At 51.0% G+C, this 23,401-nt stretch overlaps 1 protein-coding gene across 1 annotated transcript; it reads left to right on the top strand.

The window, feature by feature from the left end:
- Positions 1 to 3,900: 3,900 nt before the first annotated feature.
- On the top strand, positions 3,901 to 23,401 carry LOC119106413 (transcriptional regulator ERG homolog). The gene is given in 8 exon segments (XM_037230057.1): positions 3,901 to 4,126; positions 10,952 to 10,999; positions 16,618 to 16,692; positions 20,425 to 20,472; positions 21,397 to 21,586; positions 21,964 to 22,061; positions 22,064 to 22,171; positions 23,125 to 23,401. Coding segments are annotated over 8 exon segments (804 nt in total). The 5' UTR covers positions 3,901 to 4,035; the 3' UTR covers positions 23,271 to 23,401.

Below are 23,401 nucleotides of genomic sequence, written 5' to 3'. Positions count from 1 at the left end.
AACCTGTCCTTAATTTGAGCATCACCGGAAAGTTCATCATGTTCATAACCCATCGTGGAATGTTTGGAAGGGACCTAAATAACTATTTCAAGAACAATGCAGATAAGTTATTATGAACGATTAGGTATTGCAAGCGCCGATTGAGCCAATAATTAACGCCTGATGTGCAAAAAAACTGCTTAACAGATTCAAGCGGGAAAACAGCAACCCAAAAATAAATCAATTAACCCTTATTTTGCAATATTTATTGTGCATCAAGCGGTAGGCCATGTTCCCAAATGTGAGACTACGGTGTCCGAGGTTGCTGGAACCCTCCTCCTGATTTTTGGCCTTGGAAAGGCTTTTTAACCGGGCATAGGAGCATAAGTGCCTCCATGGTACTGCCTCTCCCTCCGCAAGCACATCTGGTTAAAAATCGACTGAAAAATCGTGACTCTACAGAAGATGTTTCTTTGAAGACCAGACCGAGGATCCTTTCAACACCATCTCGGAGCGCTACATCGATACCGCTCTATTGCTACCCTTCTGGAAGCCCTAAGGATCTTGAGACTGATCGAGACGAAGGGTGGCTCCAGAGGGCCGGAGCGACACCGCCCCCGGCACGCGCTGCGCCGGACCGTCCGAGCAGCAGCACACCAGCCTGAAGACTGCTGCGCTGTGGGACCTCCACGCGCCCGACTTACCGCACCTGGATTTCATGCTGTAAGGTTTCCTGAAGGACCACGTCCTAATGGACAAGCCAGTGAATCTTCGTGAGCTCAAGGCAGCCATCAGACCTGAGATGGGACGTGTCACGGTCGACAAGATGGACCGCACAACCGACCACCTGCACCAGATCCGGCTTTCACGCGTCCTGGACCGTCGGCGGCCATCTGCCGGACAACCGACCACCTGCGGCAGATCCGGCTGTCACGCGTCCGGGACCGTCGGCGGTCATCTGGAGCATCTGTCGTAAAGTTACGATTTGACGGATGCGGGATCAGTGATATATACACATAACCACATACCTTAGATCACTTCACATCCACTGTCGCTCATCATGTTTTGCCGTTGAATTGGCGGTCAAATGCCACCTCAGTCATGACCGCGACAGTTGCACTTGGCACTGTTGTGGACAACGCTGGTTAACTTAGGTGCGAACCATTCCGTATAAAATAAACTTAAGACGATATTTGATGATCAAAGTGGTGAAAAACCAAGAGCTTGTAGCCTCCTTCCATCACAACCACCATGAACTGCGATTAATCGCTGGAAGCAGTGCGTAGGGACTAAATGTTGTATTATTCAAAGACAACAGTTCTGTTGATGTCATGGCGGCACGCCCTGTTAAGATGGGATGGAATACAGAAGTCAAACAGGGTACTCACGCACACACACACACACACACACACACACCACACACACACACACACACACACACACACACACACACACACACACACACACACACACACACACACACACACACACACACACACACACACACACACACACACACACACACACACACACACACACACACACACACACACACACACACACACACACACACACACACACACACACACACACACACACACACACACACACACACACACACACACACACACACACATATATATATATATATATATATATATATATATATATATATATATACATGCCTCCTGCCCATCGGTCGACCGGAGGCCCCAGATGATCTCAAATACGCTACGCCAGGGGCTTGAAAGTCATGAAGAGTATGATACGGCTATGAAATATGGTGCGCCAGTCAAAGAGAAATCACCGATTATGCAGTTAGGAGACCTTACTAGGCCAACATGTTTTATTCAGTGATATATGTGTAATGATATTTTAAAAGGACCAGTGGATGGAATCCAAAGAAACTGTAGTAGATAGGAATTGGGATTACGAGGCCTTAAGGTCAGTGGTGCCGGCCCTAGTAAGCGAGGCGTCCGGTGAGAATGCGGTGAGAAAAGCATAGCAATCAACAACCTCCAGAATAATCCGGCGATATAATAAATTTGAGCTATTTGGAAAAAAAGAAACAATTTGTCTTGAAGTTACGATCGGACCTGCCTAATCCAGTTGGCGCCCAAGCAATTTCACTTCAACTCGATAGGTGGCGCCCTCAACGTAAGTATCTTTTCGTCCGCTGACTCACACAAAGGAGCCAACGCTTTTTTTGTCATTTCACGGGTCTGCTTATGGACCGAATTCCGGCGTGTTGCCCGTTTATTGCTTATCGCATATCGGTACACCATCCAGCCATGTCGACACGTATGGACAATGGATCGGCCACAGGCGTTCGTCATATCTGAACGCAGAAAATGCGTACAAACGTTGTTACTGACAGCCAGAAATTCATCTTACAAGCGACAGATGAGCCAGCAAAATTAAATGTCAGCACAGTGCTCTGTCAAAAGCATGTTAAGCGTAGGTACACTGCATTCAGCTCAACTTACATAGCTTCAGATGCCACTTTAGCACAGGCGCATTTATTTCTTCTGCACCTTTTTAAGATCATGTGCTCATTGTGAAGCTTCGATGCCTGGTACATCAAACTGACCTTCGCCTGGTTGTTTCTGAGGCGGGGCAAGTTTGAGACGCTGGAGATGCCATTTAGTTTCTCGGAACGTATGGTCTCGTTTACAATTAACTGACCAGGCGGTTGACAGGCATCCAGTGTGTTACGCTGGGTCCTCGTCAATCGTAAGTCCTACACCCTTGATCGGTCAATTAGGCTTCCATCTAGCACCGGTGGGTCACCTTCAGCACGGCGTACCGCACCTCCCCGCCCGCCTCCGTCCCGCCCCTCCCCGCCGGAAGCCGCGGAGTGGCGGCCGCTTGCCGCGCGCTTCCTCCTGCCATTTCCCGCGCTTTTCGGCGTCCTTTGCGCGCGGTGTGAGCGGACCGGAAGGTGCGCACGATATTATCGACGGCCGGCGGGGGAGGCCCGGCGGCCATGGTGCGTCGCCTTCGGGGCGCGACGGCTCCAGATCGATCGGGTCGCGCGCCGGAGCGGGGTCGTCCTCGGGCAACCTCTCAGAGTTCGGACGGGCTGAAGCACTGATTGGAGCGAGCAGAGCGAGACATTGAGACGCTCTACTCGTCGGTGACGTTGAGGAACTGGAGAAAATTGGAGCGGAAATGATGGTCACATGTTGCAGGAGTTAAAAGCCCTACTTTGGGAGATGGGTGTGGGTGGTATCAAACTTACGTACTTGCGTGATATTGCATCTACTATTTCAACATGATAGCAAACACAAAACTTCATCCATCCAGAAGTGTTTAGTCTTTTGTGTCACTGCTTGGGAAATAGGATTCTGTTCAATCCTTACCCTGGTTTGCCTCCAAATATATCAAGGATGAGCGACGTGTGTTGCAAAACTTTGTGAGCGTGGAGGGCCCGACTAGCCGGCTCCTCGTGATTGCTTCGCTCTCGGAGAACAGACAGCAGCGATCCGTTACTGGCGGGACAGCGAGGCTCGGCCAAGTGTTCTCAAGGATTTGTTCAGCGGGATCTCAAACGAGCGCCGCTCAGGCTCTCCTGCTTCCCATCAAATAAATTATCAGAGCCCGAACATCGCCGCGTTCGACGCGGACTGCAGCTACCAGAACCGGCGCAAGCAAACAGCCTCGACCGCAGCGGAATTCATCATCGGCAAATTGTATGCCATATTTTCCACCGCCATTACTTAAAGAAAAGTCGTTCTTGTTGGTTTCCGGTTGCCTTTCCGGAGTGCTATCAACCAACCGGAATTCGTGATTTCCTCTCTGGCGGCGGCGCGGCTCGCTGATTGGCCGCGGCAGCGAGGCCCCGCCCCTCTGATCGATGCCGACGATGAGTGATGAGATAGCGTCGCTGTCGGCGGTGTTGGCGACCGACGGCGGCGGCGACAGTGCGGGCGGCGGCGACGGGGCAGAGTCGACAAACGGGGCGCGTGCGGCGTCCGACCATACGGTCCAGGGGCGCGCCGTGTTGTCCAGGTAGCTGGGGGACTTGGCGTCAGACGACTGTCGTGGCTGACCGCCATGTTGGACCTGAAGAGTCCGCCGACGCCACTGGCCGGGGACTACCTGCCGCGGGGCACGCCGCTTACCAACTTGTCCATGCTGTTCTCAGGTTAGTAGACGGCCGGCGCTGGCTGGTCTCAGGTCAGGAGACGGCCGGCGCTAGCTGGTCTCAGGTCAGCAAACGGCCGGCGCTGGCTGGTCTCAGGTCAGCAGACGGCCGGCGCTGGCTGGTCTAAGTAGGTCAGCAGACGGCCGGTGCTGGCAGACAGAAGCACACGGCCAGGCGCAGACCAGTGGGCAGTCTGGCAGCGACAGATTAGTCTGAGGATTACAAGTCAGACTTATGGTTGGCTCAACATCATACTCAACTGGAGCCAATCATCAGACCCCGGGTGGATTGTACTCAGAGATGGCCGAGACCTGTCTGCTTAAGCCTGTTCAGTCTCCGCTTCACACTACCAACAGTTTTCATCTGCAACATAACATTCACCCAGCTATAATCTTAGACTTAGTCCAAAACCTTGCCGACTTTAGACAGTCCTTCCCTTTTGCACAGCCGTGGTCACTACATTGATATTTAGCATTGCAAACAGAAAGGTGATAAATGTGTTCTCTGCATATCATAAAGGGAATTACACCCCTTGTGACGAGCTCAAGTTGGCTCTTCTGATGTCCCAGTAGAGATTTACATGACATAACCGCAGCAACACTTCAGTTGCGTTTGGTTTATTTTGTTAAGAACTGAGCGTCACAATCCTACGTTCGTCTCATGTTTCTTGGATTTTAAGGAGCATCTATTGCTTTCTGACAAGGCTTGCCCTCTTCGTGTCAAAATACGAATGGCCACGCCGTTCCACTGTCCGTGACCGCGCTTTTCCATCAAACTAGCGTGGGATTTCGTCCTTGGAGCTTGATTTGTTCCATATTTGCTTACGCCCGTATCCTGCTGTGATTTTCTGCTGTGCTTTTTTGCTGTGCTAACAGACTTTTCTAGAGCGCCCTACCGTTCTATTGGGTGCGCTTCACGTGAGGGGACTGTTTTTCCGATGTGCGCTGGACTTCGGTTTCGGATTTTAGCCAATTGGATCCAGCGCACTGGCTCCGACCGACGACGGACCAAAAGCTGGATTGGTATGCTGTACCGCCGTACTGAGGGACCGTCCGGAACAGTGTCCTTTCTAGTCTGCACCACTTGAGGATGAACCTCTCCATGTCGCAAAATCGAATGAAGGCACATTTTCGGGACATGGACGTCGGACACCGCAAAATGTCTGAAATGATAGCAGGGGCATTTGTTTTATTTTAGGTCCCATGAAATGCATGTGCAAGGCCAAAGCCAGCGCACAAAGCACACGGTGGCCATATGACGATCAATGATTTGCGACGTGCTGCATCAGATCCCGCAGCGAACAAAATGAGGACAACAAGCACGGAAGCATATTCATCTTGACTCGCGGCCAATGTTTATCGCAATTCGTTGAATCTACTCCAACGTCAGAGCCGGGTGTCGCTTTAAGTGCTGTCTTTTACAGCCCTCATTGAAAATAATTTGGTGCTGGCGAAGTTGGAGGTGCATTTAGAAAAGACGTTCTCTCATCGTTCATAGGTCATAAACCATTGTCCATAAACCCCAATGATTCCAGTGTTGAGGTCTCGTTAGATGTTATATACATGTAGCCCTACAACACTAATGTTGTGAGACGTTCCCCGGAGCAAGGCTTGCGGAACAACGCCGTTGGTGCTGTGATCATGCGTGAGTGTTGTGATGTGTACTGTGTACTGCACCGTTAACACAGCTGTGCACACTCACTTACACAGAAAACGTTTCCGAAAAGATGCAGCAGGCCAGCACTGTTCCAATTAACCAAAAGCGTTGGGCTACAAATCGCTGCCCTTATCAACCAATTCCCCCGTTCCTATTTTGAAATTTTTTCTGGAAATTACTACATTCTTGCATTTATGGAATTTTCTGAACGGAGTTGTGTCTGGCGTAGAACATGACATTGGGGCGATAACATCTGCATCCGAGACTTTTTAACATACTTCTCGAAACGCAATCATTCTAGGGTCTCGATCGAACGACATATGCAATGGACATAATTGCAACATTGCAAGAACATATGCAAATCATATAATTGAAACAATTAATACAATTCCAAACTTGGAAAAGTTGTTTACTCCCTTCTTAACGATGGGCTGCAAAATGTGTTCATCATTTCACAGTCTGTTCCACGTTGGTTCTTAGCGTACCTCAATGTTATAGAACGCAACGGGGATGCAACGGCGACGGGCGGGCAGCGGTCCAAAGGAGTAAGCCCCAATGGAAGGCAGGCTGACTCCCGCACTCTGGTGGGAAGTCTTTTCTATATATTACTTTTTGCCGTATAAGAGTAAATGAAGGTCTTCACGCTGAAATAATAATTCCTGGAATAGCATAGGACCCTTTTTACTTTTTTGGGCAGCGCCTTTCACACAGCCATGATTGGAAAAGTGCAACGCAACAGTCATTTGACTTTACCTGCTCTTTTCTCAACACACGAATATGGCTGTACTGTGGGTACCTTTTTCAAGCATTTCAAGTCAATGACCAAGAAATCACGCATGGTTCCGCACGAAGTTATGTTTTTCAGCACTATTATAAACTGCAAGATATATACATACCACTTTTTGTAGGCTTAGTGTCACTAGATCACATTACGGATTTCAATAAATTCTCGTATTGTGGACCAATCTGCGGGCTGGATTGAGGCGGAGCAGAAATTTCCACCAAAACATGGATTAGGACCGACTGGATTTTTTAATTTGCCAGTTCATATGGATGGAACAGATTGGAAATTTATCAACTGGAAATTATGACTAAATATTCCCAGTAATGGTAAATAATGGCATCAACCCGGAAAAGAGCATTTAAACCAATAAGATACAGCACTTTCAGTTGTAAGTAATGCGCAATCAGCCTGCATATAACATAACTCAGCCACATAGTCTACGAACAATCTTTTCGATGAAAATGTTCCATTGACAACTTGATGTGAATGAGTGACAGTCGTAAATGTTTTTTTATGGAAAACAAAAGCTCCCATTCCTTCCAAGGTAACTACATTGCCTAAGTACCTAATATCCTATCTTATCATAACATAGCTATCAATTCTGCTGATCTTGTCAGCAATCTCATTTGGCCCCTGTGGGTGACATTGCATTTTAGTGTTGCAACGCAGGGCAGGAGCATGTTTTGTTAGTAGAAAGCACGCCACAGAGTTTTGAAATACAAACTCCTGTTTGAAAAAGGTAGAAAGTGAAGCTCCATGACACGCCTTAGTTTCTGTTCAACTTGTCATTCAGTCAAATTTATGAATCGAACACCAGCTTCAAATTAAGTATGCTGCTTCCACTGATCCATTTGCATGTGTCTGTCAGAACGGCATGTGACCTCCTCACAACTATTTGTTTATCCGCTCCCCTCCCCAATTAATGTTTCTAAAAATGAGCATGATGTTCTGTACAACCATAGACCAAAGCTGACTTTCTCACCAAAAGTGAATTAGGTACTCTTTGCGTCCACCAAAAAAAGACGTTGCTGTTGGGTAGGTACTTGTTGGTTTGTGTCCTATCTACTTTACTCCCACGTACATTAACTATGGACAAATTGTACGCTGATAATGCATTTGCATACATGTGATTCTCCTGTTATGATTCAGAAGGTCCAACACACTTTATATAGAGTCGGGAAATTGATGTGGGTGAACATGCCACTCATTCATTCATACCTCAAGCAAAGACAGTCCATTCACACCTCAAATGAAGATTTGGTAAGCTTTGGGGCAGCTTGTGTGGACACCAGAACCCATGTCATATGGCTAGTATTTATATGAGATGTAATATGAGCGCCAGCGGTCATGGCAGATGTCGGATGATGCGCGACAAGTATTCAACTAACTCTCGCACAACGCTTTGTGAAAATGGGAGGATTTTGTGCTTGTGTTTAAGGTCCTTCGGAGCACGAGAGACGTTTCACATTGACGAAAACGCGCACCATCTAACGGAATATTCATGGCAACTCTATTAGAGCGTTGAAAACAAAACAATGAATGCAAAGATACGTTCTGTTATCAAAATACATAAAAAATGGCAGCTTGAAGAAAAATGGAGTGCACAAGACAAACATGACACGATACACATAAGTCACATTTATCACACATAACAATGTTAGGTGGTACCGATCATGGCTTACCATCTGCTGATAAACCACAGAATAGTCTAGTCCAGTCTAGTCTGCATGCCGTGGACTTGAGGCAAAATACAGAGTCTTTTTTAACGCCTTTCAGGTACCATTTTCACGAACACATGGTGTGTGCTAGTTATCCACAGGTAGTTATTTGAAAGCTACAATAATCGGAAGCATTTCATAAGCTGCTTTCCACCAAAGTTCTCATTTTTTAGAAACACAATCCCTGCGTATCATCATCATCTGCAATCTCTGTCTTATCCGTGTGTCCAACGTAGAGGGGCTCCCACGCGTGTACTTGTCTGTTGATAGATGGGTCCATGTCGTGCATGTATACAGTTTCGAGCACATACAGTCGACTGACATCGTGACATTTGTCTTGATAGTGGTGATATCTACCATTTGTTGCCTGATGACTCGCTGGTCATGGTGGGATTCCGTATGCAGACTTCATAGATGTCGTAAGCGACTTAGCAGGCAACATATGGTAGATAGCATCACTCTCGCAGACAGATACCTCGACGTGAGTCGATCAAGTGCATGTGCCCGAGGCTGTATAACTATGCGACATGGACCTATCTATCAACAGACAAGTCAACGCGGAGGGGACCATAGCCCTCTACGTTGGGCACACAGATAAGACCTGTTATGCTACGATAGAGTACCTGAAAAGATGGAGACCTTGCGGGATGTCATTTAGGTGCTTGAAATCAGCGGACACGATTTTTGTTTTAAAATACTGTAGATACCTGGCACGTGGATTCTGTGGATACCTAGATATCCTCTGGACACCGAGCATGCATCGTGTGTTCGTGACCAAGCGGGAGATGAAAGGAATTCCGCTGGCTCTCTGTATTTTGCTCCAAAACTGCGGTGCGTAGACTAGATTATTCCGCGTTGTATCAGCTAATCATAAACCATAATGGGTGTTTTCTAACATAAGTCCTGTATGGTGAATGTGATGTAGGCAATACGCCTTGGAAATGTCAAAGCATTGACGAAATATCGACGACATATAAACAACGTGACAGGAATACGGTTCGGTTGGACTCTTCTTGCAACGAGATTGGCTTCTGCCTTAAACAACTGCAACCCAGAAAGCAGAGGGCAAGCGTTTGATCCACAAGATCGAAAATACATCTCGGAAGAAAGTAAACAATATATATATATATATATCTTTAGATATGCATGTTTTTATATACATATGCAAACATCATGTATTTCATTATGTATATTTCTTGAAGATGCTTTGAAATGCTTTAAGAGGCGCGAGTTGGGTCGTTTGGCTTTGTCTGGAACTGGGTATCACCGTTTATGATCATCTAAATAAATTTGATGAAATCCACTCACAAAACGAGTCAGTGTCCCGGTGTCTTTTCCAGACCCCTTTTCCTTGGTTTAAATTCCACAGCAGCTGATTTGCCATAATCTTGAGCAAGTTGGGGGTCCGATGCAACCGACGCAGTCGCCCTTCTGATATTTGCATATGAAATAGGATTCATGGTAATATGCAATTCAAATGTTTATTCGAAAGAGCTTTGTATGTTGAAGAGGTGCCATTTTTGAGTCATCAGTTGCCAAGCCCCCAGCTGAGAATAATTAAGAGGAAGCTTAGGCGTACAAGGAGCGTACACAAAGCATTCTCATTGGCGGAGCGTTCGCCTTCATGGCACACAGCGAGTGTGCACTTTTCCATCTCGTATAACGGAATTTCACCCTCTGTCGGCGGTGGGCCGGGGGAGTGTAGGTGCCATCCCTCAATAACAGCAGTTCTGAAACCGCGTAGTAACGATAAACGCTGCGTCGCATCATTTCAGATGGCTATGAACCCATTTGCTGTCAATTGCATTTTTTCAAAGAAATCAGCCGCAGGTCATGTCGGGTTACTGAACCAAGACGTCTTACGAAAGTGCTTCACTACACAAGTTGCTTTTCCACTGTTCATGTGCACTGAATGGTACATCGGTCGCGACATTGGTGCAAAATTATGATCCCAAAGCACGCGAGTCACTTTTGGTGGGTCTATTACCCTTTCATTGCCGAATAAGCTCATTGACCCATGGGGACCCTGCTGGGCATTGGACGGGTCACAAGATACTTTTGCTCCCGGTCTGACCCAATGCTATTTTGCCTGCCTTGCTCCAAAGGCTTCGGTCTACGTTACGAGTAGCTAAACTTTTGACTTTGTGTTTGCGAGCATTGAGACTGACCTGAAATCGGTCACTATTTTCAGAGCACTGAGTCCCTCCGGCATCGGTGAATTCTATAGACTCTGAGCCCCCCCCCCCCCCCATAATTTCGTTTCGTGGTCATGGAAAGGTCAATGTAAGGCCAAATGGTGAGGTGGGCCAGCTACCCCTCTCCGTCGTTGGGTCGGAAGGCAAACAGTGCTCACCCACTCCGAGTGAATGGATGCCCAGCTTTTGGAATATTTCCATGGAATTCATAATGTTGCATGACATTACAAAATGTCATTCTCTTCTCTGTCCCATATCTCTGTGGCCTTCTCATACCACGTCAGTGGGGAATCTAATCAGATTTGAGCAAAACGGTCCGGTCATTTTGATTGGATGAATATCTGGGATAGGATAAGTGCACGTTGAGACTTCACTTGTTGTGTTAAGACTGACCTCATTATCTAGCCATTAAATTCCAGGTTGCTGGCACAATTTTGTGGCGAAATTTTTGACAACTGGGTCCTTATTACAGATCCCGCATACAAGGCGGCGTGGGGCGCGCATACTTCTCAGACACAAGGTAAGAACTGCACTCGGTTAAAGCATGGCTGTGTTGTGACGTCACAGTGGCGCCGGAAGTCCGTAAAGCTGTGGCCGGCCGCAGGCCCAGCTTTTCATCGCTAATTGGACATATTCCACTAGGCATTCAGGTAAATCTAGGTCGGCTTCAAAAAGCCGTTGAGCGTGCTATTTGATGCTCTTTTGTTGCTGCTGTTTTTGTGGTCGAATGCGTGCCAAGATTAGCAACGAAAAACTAAAAGAGAAGAATGCCAGAATTCAAACACGTCGGCGATGCCATTTGCCACACTGTGTGGATCACTCTTAAAACAACCACGGATAAAACGCTCTGAACGCGCAGCGATGCGTGTGGCAAATTGAGTCACCGGCAAATCATGACACAGATATTGGGCTATTTGGTTCCTCAGATGTCATAACTTCGAAGGAGATATGCGACTGGGGACCAAAACGGTCAGTACTGATGCAGTCGCAAGACGTTAGGACGTCGCAGAGAACAATGCAAGATCACTATGCAGTTGCAGCCGTCGGCAGCAACTCAACACTGTTATTAAGTATGCATGCTGGTTTTCCAGCAAAATCTAGTTTGTGATCAGTTCCTCAGAAAACATTATAACTGTCTTTCGAAATCTCGATCAAGAGGCAGTCCACGGACCGTGAGCCCCCTCTGAACCCTTCCCTGACCTGACCCCCTCCCCCTCCCCCACCCTCCGCAATCACCGCCCGGCCGACACTCCTCTTCCTCGGTGGCGGCGGCACCCGCAAAAATCAATAGCGCCCGCGGCCCTCTAACCAAACACGGCGGCGTGCCCGGCTAGCCGACGCGCCGGCGGTGGCGGCGCGACCTCTGGACGCCGCTGTTGAATTTCATCAATTGATGTATCCGTAGCAATATCCATCTGTCGCCGGCCGGGCGCGTCGCGTCGGCCCGATAGAGCGTGCGGCGCTCTGTTTGGCAAGCCAGTCGGCCGCGAAATGCGACAAGAAAAGTCTTTCCTCGTGCGCTGGCGCGCGAGGTGAACAAACGCGCGCCGCCCTCCGGGGAGAGATTGTCTGGCGATCGGGGGATGTGCCGCGACTGGTGTGGTGACGGCACAGGCTGTGGGGAGACTGTGACGGCGATAACAACCGGAGTCAGGGGTGGGCTGAGAGTTGGGACGATGGAACTCTTCGGGAGACGCGCAGCTCCGGCCTACTCTTCGGCCGTCTTTCGACATGCGTAGCTCATGCAGCGCTTCTGCGTCACCAAATGCTGCTCGCCTTCCCCACAAGCCCGTCATGGTGAATCATCATCAGTGAATGTGTAGAAATGTGTGTGGCGTCGACATTCATTAGGATGCGTCGGACCATTAGTCACAGACCACCGACGCTCACTGTCTGGACGGGGAGAGCGGGAGCAAGAGAGAGAGGAGAAAGAGAGAGGGACAGAGAGGGAGAGAGAGAGAGAGGACAAGGGAGAACAGAGAGAAAAGGAGGAGGTAAGAGAGAGATAAAGAGAGAGAGAGAGGGAAGAGGGAGCGAGAGGGAGAGAGAAAGAGAGGGAGAGAGAGAGAGAGAGAGAAAGAAAGAGAGAGAGACAGAGAGAGAGAGAGAGAGGGAGAGAGAGGGGGATTTGCATACTCCTCCGGCTCCAATCTTCTGGGTTGATAAGCTGCGGGCCGGTCTTGTCAGCACGACTGGGGCTCGATCATGCCCCGCCTCTTCGCTGTCATGACCTGGTCATGCCGCCTGACTCCGTTCCTGACGCCCCCCCCCCCCCCCCCTCTCTCTCCCCCCCCCCCTCTCTCTCTCTCTCTCTCTCTCTCTCTCTCTCTCTCTCTCTCTCTCTCTCTCTCTCTCCTCTCTCTCTCTCTCTCTCTCTCTCTCTCTCTCTCTCTCTCTCTCTCTATCTCTCCTCTCTCTCTCTCTCTCTCTCTCTCTCTCTCTCTCTCTCTCTCTCTCTCTCTCTCTCTCTCTCTCTCTCTCTCTCTCTCTCTCTTCTCTCTCTCTCTCTCTATCTTTCTCCCTCTCGGTCTTTCGCGCGCGTGCGGTCATTAGCACACATTATCGTTGCTGAATGGGATTGTTCCCAGTTACTTTCAATTCTTCCTCTCCGCTCGCCTCCCTCGGGCGCTCTTGTTAGTCGTAATTCATGTGTGAATCGCTTTGATGGCTACATATACCCAATTTACGATGGATGAGCATTGTTGGCGGCCGTGGAAGGGTCCGTCGGTCCAGCCCCGAGCCAGATTAAACAAATTGAATCTGAGCCTAACGAGCAGATTCTTTCTCCACCGTCAGCCTTCAAAGGGGCTCCGAAAGCGAGTGACCCCGCACAGATTGCCTTGTTTTATTGTGTTATTCTACAAACAGACCCGTAAGCAGGCATTACCTAGAAAACAGGTCGCATTGTGTGTGGGCTACGATACGCGGCGTATCAAAGGACATTGCCCTTGTGTTGCGTCGCATTTGTAAAATGTCATTGCGGGCAGCATTTGGTACGGAGATGCAACATACTAGGTTTGTTGCTGACAAACAAGGTGATTTTTCTAATCACATGAACCACTGCTGTTGTACGCACGTGTCACTTCATCAACGCATAATACGCCTCGGAACAGTGATTCCGTTGTATTGAATTTACTTCTTATTCGCGCTGCCAATTTCATTAACTGGTTGGTTGCGTGCTAACACACGCGGAGCATCGCAGACTAGGATTGCTTGGTAGCGTGCGGATTTTTGTGTATCGTTTTCTCTGTTGAGTTTCAAGTGGTTTTACAATGTCGGTGGCCGACATCCGCCCCAAGCGAAGTTTCAGCGTTGACCTGAGTTATGACCCGCTCGCACGGTGGCTCGCCCTCGGCCTAATATCGATGGTGCACTGGTGCAGCCACTTTGGCACGAGCCCTGGACACGCCACGCACGGTGGCTGCTATTCTCGGGCTGGTAACACGGTCTGGAATGCTCCGGCCCAGGGTCCTCGTCATGCTTTGGGTATCGTTTCCACGCAGTGTCTGATTCAAGGCAGCCTTTCAGCAAGCATTCCGATCTAAATAGTTACAAAGAGCCATCGTGTTTTATTCAGGGTGTAGATTTTGCGTCAGGATTGTACAATGAGAGCGTCCCTTCGGGCTCAAAGTAATTACGTCGTCACTCCCTGTCACGTGAATCATGACTTATAAGCAGGCGAAGGCATTTCTTCTGGCTCACAGTGATGATGTCGTCATTTCCTGTCACGTGACTCATGACTCATAAGCGGGCGAAGGCATTTCTTCTGGCTCACAGTGATGATGTCGTCACTCCCTGTCACGTGACTCATCACTCATAAGCGGGTGAAGGCATTTCTTCTGGCTCACAGTGATGATGTTGTCACTCCTGTCGTGTGACTCATGACTCATAAGCGGTGAAGGCATTTCTTCTGACTCACAGTGATGATGTCGTCACTCCCTGTCACGTGACTCATGAGCGGCGGCTCCGCCCCCCCCCCCCCCCCTATAAAACTACCTCTGATGCGAACCACTACCCATCGCTCCGCCCCTCTGAAGAGAACATCATGTCCCGCTACAGACTGCCCCCTCCCCTCGCCGCTCGCCCGCCGCCGAGGCCCGTCCCTCTTCGTCACCGTCGCCGCTCGCTCGCCGCCGAGGCCCGTCCCCCTTCGTCACCGTCGCCGCTCGCCCGCCGCCGAGGCCCGTCCCCCTTCGTCACCGTCGCGGCGGGCGGGTCGCTGTCGAGACGTCACTGCTCAATCACGACCCTGCCGACACGGGCAGTCTGTCGGGGCGGGCCCGGACCGGTAGCGGTCTTCCACCACGACCCTGCCGACACGGGCGGTCTGTCGGGGCGGGCCCGGACCGGTGGCAATCTTCCATCACGACCCTGCCGACACGGGCGGTCTGTCGGGGCGGGCTCGGACCGGTGGCAATCTTCCATCACGACCCCGCCGACACGGAGTTTTGTCGGGACGGGGCCGGGCCGGTGTCGGTGCTCCATCATGACCCTGCCGACACGGGCGGTTTGTCGGGGCGGGCCTGGGCCGTGTCCGTGCCCGGGCCCCATGACTCAGGCCTCGGCGCGCCGTACCTCAGCCGGCCCGGGGTGTGCCGGCGGCGTGCGTGGCCGCAGCTCGATCCACGCCCCGGCGCCGGCCCGCTCACCTAACCGTCGCCGGGGTCTCAGCCAAGCGGCCCTATGTCATGTGTTATGGTGACGGCGGCGTCGGACGCGACCTGTAGTTGGACCTGTCGTGGCGCGATACTGCCCAGCTGTATTTAGCTGCGCCCGTTCCGAATGCTTTACGGGGTCGGCTAGCATCCGATGCCTATCGCAGCAAATGGTTGATGGGCGGCACTCCGAGCCACCGCCGTCTGTGTAATCGCTCGTAATATCAGGCGCTTGGCGACGTCTCTGCCATACCGCCGCTGCATCACGCAAGCCAGGTATTTGGAATTTGGGGTGGTTTCAGAACTACTGAAAACTTTCGACGGTAAACTGTGACAGTACTGAGGCCATTTATGCGGTTCAATCCCGTTCAAAGACTGATCAGTGCTGATATATATATATATATATATATATATATGTATATATATATATATGTATATATGTATATATATGTATATATATATATATATATATATATATATATATATATATATGGTTGCTCACGACATGTGAGCATTGCATGCATTTTAAGGTACCCAGTAAACGCTGAGTGAAATCATTTAGTCATCAACATTTAGTTTTTCATCAGTAAGAAACATTTTGGGGCATGTGGAAGTCAGAGGCTTGTAGGGTTTCACCTACAGTGCGGTATTGCGGCAAGGCCGTTGAGAGAGCTATCGCTCATGACGATTGGTGAGCTAACAGTTTCGTATATTTTAGCTCAGTTCACGAATTCTCAGAATCTCCTGCAGAGCCCAGTCGTGCATAACTTTGCGGATCGTCGGTCTTCTCAAAGAGGGCTCGTGACGGGGGTGCAGCCTCGCATCACGAGTGGAAGCCTGAGCGGAGAGAAATGGCTAAACCTATCTCAAAATACGCTAAACAAACGGGGGCGTGTACCCATGCTCGGGAAGGACGGGAGGTCATCTTTATGAATTAGGAGGCCTTGTTCTGGGTTAAGAGGCAGGCTCTTTAAAGGGAACGTTTCGTAGTTGAAGACATCGAGGCAAGCATTAGATGATATGAAACAGGCTCACTTATCGGGAGCATCCCGTTTTAGATTAGGGGGCCCATCCCCCCATGCATCAGGAGGCCCTTTTTGAGGTCACGGCTACCTTTTGATGGATAATTAGAAGATCTCATTCTATTTTTTGTTAGTTGTCAACTCGTATTTTCTGGATATTATGAATGCAACGGCTTGACAAAGGAGGATAGGAGGATACTCCCCAGTGAGGAGACCCTCCTTTGTCCGCCTTGAAAATCCTGCTCCCTCCAACATATGATATGTGGCGCCACCCCTGGCCATGATCGCTAACAGTGGAATATAATATAAAATCATGAAATCATAGAATCAACGTACAAAATCTACGCGTTGCTCTAGAGCTTCACGGGTACCGATCCATAATTTTCAGAGACAAATGAGGTCATTGAACATGATAGCACTTACAGCGCAATGAATTCCTAATTGGCTGACCTCCGTTTCAGCTTACTCGCACAACAGTCTGTCAAGCGTGGCAAAGTCATCGCTGGAGGCCAGCCATGCTCACCTCAGACAGCCAGGTGAGAGCTCAGATCTTCCCGTGCCCCCTACGCCAGGTAAGAGCTCAGATCTGCCCGTGTCTCTCACGCCAGGCGAGGGCTCAGATCTGTCCGCGTCTCAGTCTCGGGGCACAACTTACAGAACGCAATGGTTGTACATGATTGCCAGCTTTTGTACAGAATTGCGTTACAAACGCTGCAGGTTTACCAAGATAAAATGCATGAAACTGGGTTTCGTCACAATAGGTATACAAGCCTTTGGATAGTTCAAAAACGTCAAGGGTTTTGCAACCTATGCCTACTTGTACCCATACCGTATCTTTAAGTCATGCTGGAATGCTAGTTTATCGTGGTATATGAGCACGCCCCGGGGGTGCAAGAAGACGGTTCCGGGGTCATTGTTGCCTTCCACATCTGAAAAGTCCGACATTGACCTTAAACCATGACGCAAGGCAGGAATTGAATCAAAGAGGACTTATCGCCGTATGCTTTTCTGAAGCATTGCTACGCCTTTGTTAGGTGTTATTTCCCGCCTACTATCCGCTGCCGAAATCCGAAATCCTGTGGCCGGTCTGCGCCGAGCCCACGACAGTCCTTCAGCCGTTCCCCACCGCCGTCCGCCCCTGGCAGGGAGGCCGCCCACTATCCGCTGCCCAACGCGGGCCGGTTGGACCGAGCCGGCGGTCCTTCAGCCGTTCCCCACCGCCGTCCGCCCTGGCAGGGAGGCCGCCCACTATCCGCTGCCCAACGCGGGCCGGTCTGGACCGAGCCGGCGGTCCTCCAGCCGTTCCCCACCGCCGTCCGCCCTGGCAGGGAGGCCGCCCACTATCCGCTGCCCAACGCGGGCCGGTCTGGACCGAGCCGGCGGTCCTTCAGCCGTTCCCCCACCGCCCGTCCGCCCTGGCAGGGAGGCCGCCCACTATCCGCTGCCCAACGCGGGCCGGTCTGGACCGAGCCGGCGGTCCTCCAGCCGTTCCCCACCGCCGTCCGCCCTGGCAGGGAGGCCGCCCACTATCCGCTGCCCAACGCGGGCCGGTCTGGACCGAGCCGGCGGTCCCTCCAGCCGTTCCCCACCGCCGTCCGCCCTGGCAGGGAGGCCGCCCACTATCCGCTGCCCAACGCGGGCCGGTCTGGACCGAGCCGGCGGTCCTCCAGCCGTTCCCCACCGCCGTCCGCCCTGGCAGGGAGGCCGCCCACTATCCGCTGCCCCAACGCGGGCCGGTCTGGACCGAGCCGGCGGTCCTCCAGCCGTTCCCCACCGCCGTCCGCCCTGGCAAGGAGGCGATCCGTCTCGGCGTTCATCAGCGTCCGGCGGCGGCGGCGCTGATTGGCTGGCCGCCCCGGCAATCAGCCGACTGCCGCTGCCATCAGCTGCCGATAATAGACCAGGCGGACGCCGCCGCCGCCGCCGCCGCCGCCCGGCTGCTCTGTGGTCGCCGCGCGGCCAGACCAGCAGAAAGTGCCCGGCCACTGGCTAGTCTGCCTCCGGCTATCTGTCTGCGGCTTTGGGCACATGGCCGTGCGGGCAAGCGGCCACAGGATTTCGGCTATGGCTGCCGGCTTGAGTGTTCAGGATTTTCGCCAAGCCTTTTGATGCTCCTTGAGGGATGTTTCTTGTGTATGCTTCTTTATGTATACCACATTGTCCTGATGATGATACTTGCTCTCAATAATGCTACCGCGCTCTAGCCCGTCCCCTCTCACTGTGATTTTGTTCCTTTGAAAGGTGCGCACTTGCAGTCAGGAAGTCATTTGCTGCCGCTTACCACACTGTCATTCTTATACTTAATTCGAATGCATAGTTTTCTTTTAGCACTGACGCGCGATCCAAGACAGCACTTTGTGCAATTATGTACTTATGTATGACATCCAGAAGTTATTCATGCCCCAGACACCCTAGCCATAGACCCTCTCGATGAAAGTGTAAGTCAGTAGGAAACCATTCGAGCGTGAGAATACGTCGCGGCTCCTTGAAAACTTCGCCAGAATATTGTCACGCAGTGTCGATCCTTGAGCCGGCACTTGACTGATATGAAACGGGGAATCTGTGAAAGCCGACTGGCTTCTGAGGAAGAACTTAACTTGTTAGAAGCAGCACAAATAGCTCTAAAGTGGGTGTTACGTGTTAATAAGCTTCGAAATTTGGCCCTATTTCCATTGAACGAATTAAATGGGCAGCACAGGTTCGCTTCTGGAAATCAGATGCAGTTGTAGGTATTCATATCAGCCTTAAATAAGGCAGGGAATTGTTGAAGCTAAGCTGCTGCTTATGAAGTTTGCTTCATTTGTAAGTGTTAGTCGCGTCGGAACATGGTCAGTTTCAAATGTCGAAAAAACGAGGACCTAACCAGGGCTTTTGCTCATTACTACAGTGCAAACCACTCAAGTTATTTAGTAAGCTAAGAGCGAATTGAGTTTTATTTGTGTCCAAGGCACCAATCTTAAAGAACGTCACACAATGATAAGAACTGTTTGCTATTTGAACGCTATATATGATACGTAAATTAGCCTTCCTGACATAGAAAGTAGCTAAATTATTTGGCATCAAAGAGATGGACAGTATGTTGTCAGTGTCACCTGTTTTTTTTTTCAGGGTGTACGCGGTGGCATCACTGCAGAGTTTGGAACGTAATCTTGTGCGTATGAATATATTTCCAGGAAAAAAAATGTTGATGACTTTCGACTTTTACCAGCTCCGCCTGCCAGTTTCTGGAACTAACTCATTTGTTTACAGAAAAGGCTATATTCCTTTGATTTATTAACATAATCGGAAATGAAGGTAAAAAACTTTACCAAGCTTGCGTTACTGAGAGCATATTCAGGAACGCTTCCTTCTTGTGCTTGCACTGCCCCCCCCCCCCCCCCCCCCCACCCTCTCCCCGAATCCCTGCAGTGCTAGATATGGTATCAGTCAAGATCATATCAAGACCGCACATATGTGCCACTTTCTCCTCTTCCCACTGTTTCTCCCTCCCTCTCTCCCCTCCCCTCTCTGTCCGTCTCCCTCCTTCTACCTCTCCCTCTTCATCTTCCTCTATCACCCGCCCTCTTTTTATCCCTCTATTCCTCTTTCTTCCTCACCCTCTGCTCTGTCTCTTCTATGCCTCTCCCTCCTCCCCCTCTTTCCCTCCCTGTCCCACTCTTTTCCTGCATTCTTATACCCCTTGCCCCTCCCTCTCTCTCTCTCTCTCTCTCTCTGTCTCTCTCTCTCTCTCCATCTCTCTCTCCCTCCCTCTCTCTCCCTCCCTCCCTCTCTCGGTGGCCTGATGATGCCGCCGTCAGTCCGGCCATTGTCGGCGGTGGCGGCGGTGGCGCACCCCGTCCTCGCCTCTCCACCAACAGCTAATGGAGCCAAATAAAGCGGCCGGCCTTTCAGCATGGCTCGAGTGTTGAACCCCGTATTAGCCACACGTCAGCGGCCGCCGCGGAGCCCCATTAGGTTGGGCCGCGGGCGCCGGCCGGCGGCGGCGGCGCTGCCACCGACCGGCCGCCGGCGCACGTGGCTCGCGCCTCACGCGTGCGGTCGGGGTCACTCCTCGCGCCCGGCGACAGACTGGTGCCGGACACGTTTAAGCATGGACCGCAGTGTAGTAGACGATGTTTTAAGCATGCATCTTTGTGCTCACAGAAATGCACCCATGAACAGGTACAAACTTTTGTGTGATTACAACAATTGCGGTAAACTTCAGTTTCCTAACTTTGGGCTGAAGGCTCAGCCGGTTCTGATGGTAACTGCAGTTTTGTCTGTTTCAGATCCGTACCAGATGTTTGGCCCCACAAGCAGTAGACTTGCCAGCTCAGGTACATGTAAACCTTGGCCTTGACGTGGCTTAATTATGTGGAGAGTCGTGACATGTTTAGGTCCCTATGGGTCCAGCATAGCCAGCACATGTAACCGCAGGTCTATACATACTTTCACTAGCAAACAAATAAGGATCCTCATGTTTCACAAGCTCGCAAGAAGTTGAGGATCGTCTATCTCTATCATCTATTTAAACGGCACTGACCACCACAAACATCATGTAATAAGCGACAATACACGATAATATAAAATATACCATGATAAATGTCACTCCCTTCTCTACCATCGTTTTCATAGTAAATATGCATCGGTATTTACACGAACGCTTATACCACGACACGACCCAAACAAAAGAAGAACGGTGCTACTCAAAGGCTCATGTATCTTTAGATCTGGTGTTAAGAGGAGTGACAACGAGGCTTTGCTTCCTAGTCTAGGCGGTAGAACTTCTCCGTCCAGGAGGGAGAACTTCCCAGTCCGGGAGGGAGAACTTTCCCGTCCGGGACAGAGAGCTTCCTCGTTCGGAAGGGAGAACTTCCCAGCCCGAGAGGGAGAACTTCCCCGTTCAGAAGGGAGAAACTCCCCGTCCGGGAGGGAGCACTTCCCAGTCCGGAGGGAGAACTTCCCTGTCCGGGGGGAGAACTTCCATGTCCGAGAGGGAGAACTTCCCTGTCCGGGGGGAGAACTTCCATGTCCGGGAGGGAGAACTTCCCTGTCCGGGAGGGAGAACTTCCCTGTCCGGGGGGGAGAACTTCCCCGCCCGAGAGGGAGAACTTCCCCCCCCCCCCGAGAGGGAGAACTTTCCAGTTCAGGAGGGAGAACTTTCCCGTCCGGGATGGAGAACTTCGCCGTTGGGATCGTCTCCGTCGTTGAAACCACGGAAGTGAGAGCCGTCACCACATCGACGGCCACCTCTCCAACAGGCACCGGCCAGATCCAGCTGTGGCAGTTCCTGCTGGAGCTGTTGTCGGACAGCACCAACGCCAGCATCATCACCTGGGAGGGCACCAACGGCGAGTTCAAGCTCTCCGACCCAGACGAGGTGGCACGCAAGTGGGGCGAGCGCAAGAGCAAGCCTAACATGAATTACGACAAGCTCAGCCGCGCGCTCAGGTCAGGTCTCGCGACGGAGCCCGGAGCGGGTCACGGTACCCCGGCGCTCAGTACACTTCAGAACCCAGTCGCGCGGGTTCCCAGTCACCCAGTCAGAACCCAGTCAGAACCCAGAACCCGGTCAGGTCTCGCGACAGAGCCCGGAGCGGGTCACAGTACCCCAGATCTCAGCACATTTCGAGACGAATCTGGTCCAGTCCGTGGCGGTATGGGCGACTGGTCACCCCCCGAAGCCTAAGGCTCATGTGTCATGCTTAGTCATGGCTCCTGAACCGCGCAGTGTAAAGTTCGAAGCGTCATGCATACGCGATCACGACAAACCTTGGGTGGCGGCAGTTGACACTTGCCATCGCTCTAGCGTTTCGTCGCATTCCCAGGTACTACTATGACAAGAACATCATGACTAAGGTGCACGGGAAGCGGTACGCCTACAAGTTCGACTTTCACGGCCTGGCCGCCGCCACGCAACCCGCCACCTGACCCCCGCCGCGTACAAGTACCAGGGCGACTTCTTCATGACTGGCTATCACCCTCGTCCAAGCTGAAACTTCATGGGCACACACACGCCTATGCCCAGCAGCACGGGTGAGGCTGAAGCTATGGCGCCGCTCTGGGGAGAGGCATATGGGATAGCTGTGAGGCTGATGATGTGTGAAGACAAGTGGCGTGGACGTAGATTCGCCGATGTAGCGGGGAGGGGAAGATGTAAGGGGCCATGTTTTCTCAAAGCGACGAAAGCGGCAGAGCTTGTCATTGTCAGGCTTGCTGTTCGGGGTAAATGGTTCAGCATTTACACCTTGCTCTCCCAGATATTCCATGCTGATTCCGATGACTGTATGCGATCGTGCCAAGGGCAATTTTACGCCTAAAGATTCTGCATGTGACAGAATGGAACTCACTCTACCATCATGACCCCTGCTATTGGTGATGATAACACGCGCAATGTGCACACATGCAGGCGTGTGGGCACAGCGCTAAAGGCTTTGATCTTAATTCGGCGATGACAGGGACGACAGACTGCAACCTGACATATTTATTTGTGGATGTTCTGGGATCATGAGACGTGGCGGTTTAGACTTGAGATCGACTCATCTATTCGCAGAACAGGCCTTTTATCTGTGAAAGCATGCGACATTTTTCCATATAATGCACTTGCCAAATCAGCAGGATATCGAGAGGCCGTCATTTTATCAGCCTTGCGATTACCCAAAAATGTTTGGAAACGGCAGCCATCATTCACCTGGCCAGGCGTCCACCAAACTGGTGCGGATTTAATCCGTAGCATTTTTTTCTCAAATTTTTACTTCGGGCTATGTTTGATCGACCTCAGAGTGTTCCCTTGTGGCCTCCGGAAATGTCTTGTGTTTTGGTTTCCACTGATAATTTTTTTGTGTATCTCGGAGATGCTGCTCATTGTCCTTGATGACTAGGACGCAGATCTGGGATATGGATGTGTCAACACTCGGCGAGCTATGGCTATGCGAGTTCTTGCTGGATGTAGCCACGAGATGCTATCGTTTTGCTTCGTGCTGTTCCAGGGAGCATATTTCCGTCGCCGTCGTCCTACTGGCCGAACCCTAGTGCCAACCTCTACTCGAACATAGCGGCCGCTTCGGGACATATGACGTCGCACCACCCCAGTCACATGACGTCACACATCGCGTCATACCCCCACTATGCGTGACAGACCCCCGCCAAGTGGTGGATGTGGTGCTATCCAGATGAAGCAACGCCAACAGAGAATTTCTGAGAAAAAGGTTTAGTTGTACTACCTAAAGATGTGCGCTGGTTTCGTCGTGGCTTATACCGGTGTTG

Source organism: Pollicipes pollicipes, unplaced genomic scaffold, assembly GCF_011947565.3.
Source record: "Pollicipes pollicipes isolate AB1234 unplaced genomic scaffold, Ppol_2.1 Scaffold_6138;HRSCAF=7277_pilon_pilon_pilon, whole genome shotgun sequence".
In the NCBI taxonomy this organism is placed as follows: domain Eukaryota; kingdom Metazoa; phylum Arthropoda; class Thecostraca; order Pollicipedomorpha; family Pollicipedidae; genus Pollicipes; species Pollicipes pollicipes.
This window is presented reverse-complemented; position numbering and strand designations above follow the sequence as displayed.